Source organism: Pteropus alecto, unplaced genomic scaffold, assembly GCF_000325575.1.
Source record: "Pteropus alecto unplaced genomic scaffold, ASM32557v1 scaffold25, whole genome shotgun sequence".
Classification (NCBI taxonomy): domain Eukaryota; kingdom Metazoa; phylum Chordata; class Mammalia; order Chiroptera; family Pteropodidae; genus Pteropus; species Pteropus alecto.
The window spans coordinates 36776438-36783480 of record NW_006441955.1 but is presented as its reverse complement, the minus strand read 5'-3'; the positions used below and the strand labels follow the sequence as shown (position 1 = coordinate 36783480).

The window sequence follows — 7043 nt, the reverse complement described above, 5'->3', positions numbered from 1 at the left end:
AATGCCGAGCCCACGAAGGAGCCCATCGTTGATGAGGATGATGATGTGGCTGAAGAAAGACAAAGAATTATTAGTGGAGGAAGTAAAACTGATATCTTGAGTCTAAATGAACTAACCAAGGTAAGGGAATAGGTGTAGGGAGTTAGTTGGAGGTGCCAGTTGGACCCAGAGAGGATACGATGTTGTAATTTTGCCTTCTTTAGACTAAGCAATATGCTTATACAAGCAATTCATTTTTCTAATTTTATGTGGGTTTGTCGTTTTTGTACTTAATGTGTCTTCCAAGAATCTTGAATTCCAATGTATTTTCCCTAGCATTCCACCTGGGTACTGACAAAGGGCCTCAGCCAGAAGCACTACTACCAAACCTCATTAATCTTTCTCTGGTCCATTTCTGCACAGTGGGTCAGCTTCGAGATTTCTCACTCCTTACAGCACCTCCCTGGATGTCCATGTTAATCTCTAACCCCTTCGTATTGGCAGTTTTTGCCTAAACCATCCTTTGCTCTCTCTTGCCCTCCCTGCTCTCACTCTCTCTCGGTCTTCAGTTTAGTTTCTCTGATCCCGCAGATCTATTCAGGCACCTCCAGCCCAGCGGTGGACAGGCTGTGTGTGGGAGTTCGTCCTGGAGAGGTGGGTACTCTGCAGATCACATTTAAACGAGCTTTAGACAATCTGCTCCTGTGCACTTCTCTTCTCCCTTTTAAAGCTGAGCTATCAAATGGAAATAAAATGCAAGGAACCACGGGTCATTTTAAATTTTCTAGTAGCCACATGAAAAAGGTAAAAATAGGTGCAATTAATCTTAATCACTTATTTTATCCAACGTATCTGAAATACTATCACTTCAAAATGTAATTCATATAAAACATTATTAATAAGATAGTTTGTGTTCTTTTGTTGTGTTTTGTTCTAAATCTTCAAAATCCAGTATGCGTTTTACATTTACAGCACATGTCAATCAGACTAGATGCATTTTAAGTGCTCAGTGCTGCTGTTGGGGAGGAAAAATTTCTTTCCTACTACCCTCCTAGGTTTTCAGGCTCTATAAATTGTTGACAAGACAGATTGACAAGAGAAAAACAAAGAGAAGTTTGTTAGCATGTGCATCGCACATACATGAGGAGACAAATGACTCAAAGTGTTGATTAGAACTTGCATCTTATATAGCATCTTAGCAAAGGAACAATGTATTTTTAGAGAGGTGTCGAGATGAAAGAAAGTGACTTTGAGTTTCTAAGGTGGCAAGTTGTAGGGAGGCAAATAGATGGGAAAGTAATGGTAAATAAAAGCTAGCTAGGAAAATTGGTTATGCAGATTCCTCTGGTGCAGTCTCCAGGCTGATAAGGGTCTAAAGTTGTCTCCAGTGGTTAACTTCTGTCTTTCCTGGTAGGCAGAGGAGGAGGAACACCTTCTAAGTTTATGTCCTGCTCTTAGGCAAATAGGGGGAGGGCAAAGAGCTTTTCTTATATTTGCTTCTTCTCAGTTGCTTTCAGCTCAAAATTATGCTTATGCCAAAGTGGCATATTTGCCATGGCATATTCTGCTGCCCTGTGCCACATGGGGCTAATGGCCTCCGTAATGGCAGCACAGATCTAAAATGCTTTCCCCGCACCTACACACTTGCCTTAGGACCTGACACTCCAGATTCTCTTGAGCTCTAAAGTAGGGGCAATTCTTTGTGTTTCCCCTCAGTGCTTTGGCCTCCTGGGAGTTAACGGAGCTGGCAAAACAACCACTTTCAAGATGCTCACTGGGGACACCACAGTAACATCAGGTGATGCCACTGTAGCAGGCAAGAGGTGAGTGCCTTGCTCATCCTGGCTCAGGGTGTCTCTCACGGGTCCTGGGCCATGTCCCTGTCCTGGCATAGGGAGGAGGGAGCATCAGAACCTGTATTTGAGGGCGACTCTGTGTGCCTGAAAGCTCTATGCAGAGGGGTGGACCTCACGGTGAATACGATCCAAAAAGTCCAAGATATAGACCCTCTGGAAAATTGAACTGAATTGTAATTATTAGGAAATTCCTCTGTTAGCATGGATTCTCAGAAAGTTCTGGGAAGCACTGCATCAGTAGTTCTTACTTTTTGGGGGTCATGGACTCCTTTGAACATCTGATAAACACCTGTACCTTCTTCCTATAAATACATACCATTGTCTCCCATTACCTGCCTGCACACATTCAGGGAATTTACTGAGCCTTGAAGCACATTTGTGACCCTGCAGGTTAAGAATCCCTGTGGTAAAGCATCCTTTCTCTGGCTTGAGTTTCTAGGTCGGGGCAGGTTCAAGGGCTATTGGAAGCCGTAATCACCATTGGTTATTTCTGTGCTAATGCTTGGCTTAGCCAGGTCAAGGAGCCTTTGTAAAGGGGAAATTGCCCATGCCCTTGGATTCCAGGGGGTGCTTGCTACTCTCTGTAATAAGATGCGAGTAAACAGACTGGTTCTCTATGGGCACATAGAGATGGAGAACTTGTTTGCCTCAATCCATTCGCTGCTTTTTGAACAGCAGAGCTCACATACATTTGTTGTGCCCAGAGGAACCCTGGTTTATAAGTGGAATTAGGTGCTGCTCATGTCAGCCCAGCATCAGCCTGACTGCGACCTCCTTCCTTTACCTGAGAGCCATCCCCAACATGGCCCAATGCCCGCTCGGCACTGAGAGTCCTGAGCATGGTTCAGTGGATCAGACAAAATTAATTTAGTTTCCCTGCCTTCCCCAGCCACCCTGTTGGGTCTAGAGCAAAAGGATTGGCAGAGGTAGAGCCAGGCCGTGGCTAGTTTTATCTTATCTGTAGATCCGGCTTAGCTGGCAAGCCAGCAAATGACTTCACAGTGGTAACAAAAGGCATCTTGGGGGCATGGGGTGGAGGGCAGAGGGATGTAATAGGATTTGCCATGAGACAGCAAGTTACAGTCCCATTAAGACACAGTCTGATGCCCAGAAGTTAAAACCAAGATGGAAGCTAGAAAGAAACTATAGTTTTAAGACACAGGGCTGGGGTTCTCTGGTTTGGTAGCTCCTGTGAATTTGGGAAAGTACCCTCCTAGTTCCCTGAGTGGTTTTAATTGGCCCAGCCATAACTGAAGTTGTTTTTGTCATAATGGGGAACTATATGGCCTCTTTTTGTCCCATCCTTTATTCATAGACTCTAAGCTATAAAGTAAGGGGAGAAGAGATTAGACCTGTCTATGGGCAGTCTATTTTTTCATCACGGCGATGTATTTTCTAATGAGGGAGAACATATTAGTCAAAGGGAGTTGATAGAACCCAGTTTGCTTCATCTCTTCTCCCTGCCAGCCTTTTGCTCTGGGTGGTGATCCATTTGCTTCCTCTTTCATTGACTATATCTCTGCTAATAAATACAAATGGGGAAATTGACTTTCACTGGGAGGCATGTATATTCACTAGCTCCTTCCCAAATGTCTTCTCAAAAAGGATCAAAAACACCAGTCAATTTCTTAAACCTGTTTCCCTTTGTTTTTAAACTGACACTTGAGGTGCTCCAATCTAAAACCAAAGCTAACTTGGGTAACGGGTATTCAATTTATCCTGGACAGAGAAACTTGGGAGGATCTGACTGGACTCAAAGCTCAGAACTCCTGAAGTTTATCATTTTCTAACCAAAGGGCCCCTGCTTTGATTCCTCAGTGTTGTGCACATTTCTGAAGCAAAGTGGGAGAAGAGAAGAGGCAGCCTCTTTATCCTATTGGCAGAAGCAACTCGAGCTTCAGCTCTCTAGTTACCCCTCTATGAAGAAAACTTGCTAATTGCTTTTTCTTGTTGCAGTATTTTAACCAATATTTCTGAAGTTCATCAAAGTATGGGCTACTGTCCTCAATTTGATGCAATTGATGACCTGCTCACGGGGCGAGAACATCTTTACCTTTATGCCCGGCTTCGAGGTGTACCAGCAGAGGAAATCGAGAGGGTAAAAAATGGTTTGTTGTAACCTCTCAGGAATTTGGTAAACCATAAGGATATTTCATGAGAGTGCAATTTTTTTAGAGATGGGAAAGCTGTAGAATGCTACCCATCCATTCATTCAACAAATGCTTACTGAGGTATCTACTGTGTGCCAAGTACTGTTCTAGAAGACAGGGGTAAAGCAATGAACAAAACAGTCAAAAATATCCCTGTCCTCATATCTAACAAAACAATGTATGTCTTTGTCCTTCCACTCAGCAATCTCACTTCCGAGAATTTACCTTGAAGATATGCCTCCCACAATACTAAATGCATATGTACAAAGTTATTCATTGCATTTATATTTGCAAAATATTGGCAATTACCTAAATGTGAAAACATAAGATGTTGGTTGAATAACTTATGGTACATACATACAATAAAGTCTTGTGCAGCTGTAAAAAAAAAAAAAAAGAAAGAAAAAGGAAAAAGAACAAGAAAAATCTCTGTGAACTGATATGGAGCTATTTTCAAGAGGTTTTTCTTTTAGTTAAAAAAGCAAAGTGTTAAAAAACACATGCGTAATGCTTTTCATGTAAGAAACTTGGAAAAATAAGAAAGCATACGTATGTTTGCTTATCTTTACAAATAGAAAAGATAAACCAGAAAACAATGAATTTGATCACCAACAAGAGGGAAACTGGGTGAAAGGGTGAAGGAAATTAAGAAGTACAAATTGGCAGTTATAAAATAGTCATAGGGAGTAAAGTATAGTCGATAAATTGTAATAACTATGGGAGGGAATAACATTTCTATGAGGATATCTTTTTGTACAGTTTTGACTTTTGGAAGCATGTTAATGTTCTACATATTCAAAAAATAAAACTAAATAAGAATGGGAAGGGGGTAAAATGAAAACAAAAAGAAAATCCTAACACTGAAAGCAAACTGAAACAAATTAATCCAAGTTTATTTCAAATAAATATTATTATCATACATAAAGGGAGAAAAAGAACTAATACAAATAACTGAAGACACAGTACTTGATTGTATATCCTCAGTCTTAAGCAAGTGAAGCAGAGGGAAGGAATTACAAATTCTGAGCTCTTTTAGGCCTATTTATTTTTTTATAGCGTCATGGGCAAAGCATCTGAAACTATTTTAGATGTGTTATAGGATTAAGTAAATGAATAAACGCGTTAATATTGTTAGAAGCCAGAGTTCTCATTGTGGAAGAAGGGACATACCAATATGGAAAGGAGGAAAGCAAGAAAGAACCCTATGGGGATGGATTGGAATTGGAAATGCCACTGTAAACTCACAAAATATTTATATGCATGAGTTTTTTCATCCATGCATATGAGCTCCTGTATATTTCATGTATGCATGTACATGTATATATGTGTGTATGTTTCTGTATGTGTATAACTGTCCTCTAAAAGGGCTAAGCAAAAAAAATTCCCCAGTAACAATGAGCACACTTAGTGCACAGATTTTGGTATCCCATACCATTCCCCACTAAAAGGGACTATGACTCCTCAAACAAATGACAAATTCCAGAGCTGGGACAGCATAGGTATTAAATAAGCCTGGAACATCATATTATGCCAGAAAGGAAAGAACTGCTTAGAAAAAAAGTAGAGGCTTGTCACAAGTACACAGATGCCATCTTGAAGGGGCTCCCCATGGCCATACGTGGGACGATTTGAACATCAAAATAATTAAATACCATGATAAATTATAAAGCACCGGGTGAAATAGGAATTCATAAGTCGATTCCATTAAATAGATAAATTCATAAACAAGAGAGAAGGGAGGGTTCTTGCTTACACTCAAATACTGAGAGAGACAATTGGTTATGTGGAAGAAGTTATAGAGTTGGAAAATCATTTTGCAGTGATCATAGTAAAAATTGAATTGCACAAAAATCATCAATGCTTGCTAAATTTGGGGGGAAATTTTTATAAGAAGCAAGGTATTTGTGTGGTTTAAAAATATCTCCCACAGATTGCTTACTGGTTGTGAAGGGGAAGCATTCTTCTTTTACAATGGAGAAATTAGACAACACCTTAACTGGGTGGACAAAATTGACATGACCAAGAGGCAAATTGAGATCTCATGCCCCTGGATGCAGTACTCTGAGAAGAACACAACTTCACTGTGTAATATTCTGGTTGGGAATGCCTAAACCCAAATCTTATCATAAGGAAACATCAGATAAACTCTAAGTTAACTCATACATAAAAAACAAAGAAGAAATCTTACCATTTGTGATAATATAGATGGACATAAAGGGTATTGTGCTAAGTGAAATAAGTCAGAGAGAGAAAGACAAATATCATATGATTTTACTAATATGTGGAATCTAAAGACTAAAATAAATGAACAAAAAGTAGAAACAGATTCATAAATGTGGAGAACAAACTGATGGTTATCAGATGAGGTTGGGAAGGTGGGTGAAGAAGGTGAAGGAAATTAAGAAGTACAAATTGGCAGTTATAAAATAGTCATAGGGAGTAAAGTATAGTCGATAAATTGTAATAACTATGGTGCCAAGTGGGTACTAAACTTATCAGAGGGATTACTTTGTAAATTATATAAATGTCTAACCACTATGCTGTACACCTGAAACTAATATAAAATAATATTGAATGTCAACTGTAATTGAAAAAGAAAAAAAAGAAAAAACTCTAAAGGAACATTCTATTTAAAAAATACAGGGGCTATATTCTTCAATAGAATCAAGGTCATAAAAGACAAAGAAAGACAAAGAAAGGCAAAGTCTATGGAAATGTTCCTGATCACAGGGGCTAGATAGACACAGTGACTGCATACTGGGCACTAGACTGCACCCTGTACTGGAGAGAAAATAATGCAATGAAGGACATCTTCGGGCCACCTGACAAAACTGAACTATGAATAATTAGATTAGATTTGAATGGTAGATTAGGTTAGATTAGAACAGTATATTAAAGTATAGTAACAATGTTATGTTTACTGACATTGATAATTGTACTGTGGTTATAGTACAAGAATATTTTTATTCTTAGGAAAAAGACACTGAAGTATTTAGGAGTAAAGGTCCATGGTGTATCTTACCCTCCAATGGGTCTGAAAAAAGTATGTGTGTGTGTG

General features: G+C 39.3%; 1 protein-coding gene across 1 annotated transcript in view; it reads left to right on the top strand.

Moving 5' to 3' along the window:
• Positions 1-7043, top strand: part of ABCA4 (ATP binding cassette subfamily A member 4) — a 124355-nt gene that overhangs the window by 106996 nt on the left and 10316 nt on the right. Inside the window, exons 40-43 of the mRNA XM_025052022.1 lie at positions 2-120; positions 571-633; positions 1696-1802; positions 3792-3933. Of these exons, the coding sequence (XP_024907790.1) occupies positions 2-120; positions 571-633; positions 1696-1802; positions 3792-3933 (431 nt within the window). The remainder of the gene's footprint in view (position 1; positions 121-570; positions 634-1695; positions 1803-3791; positions 3934-7043) is intronic.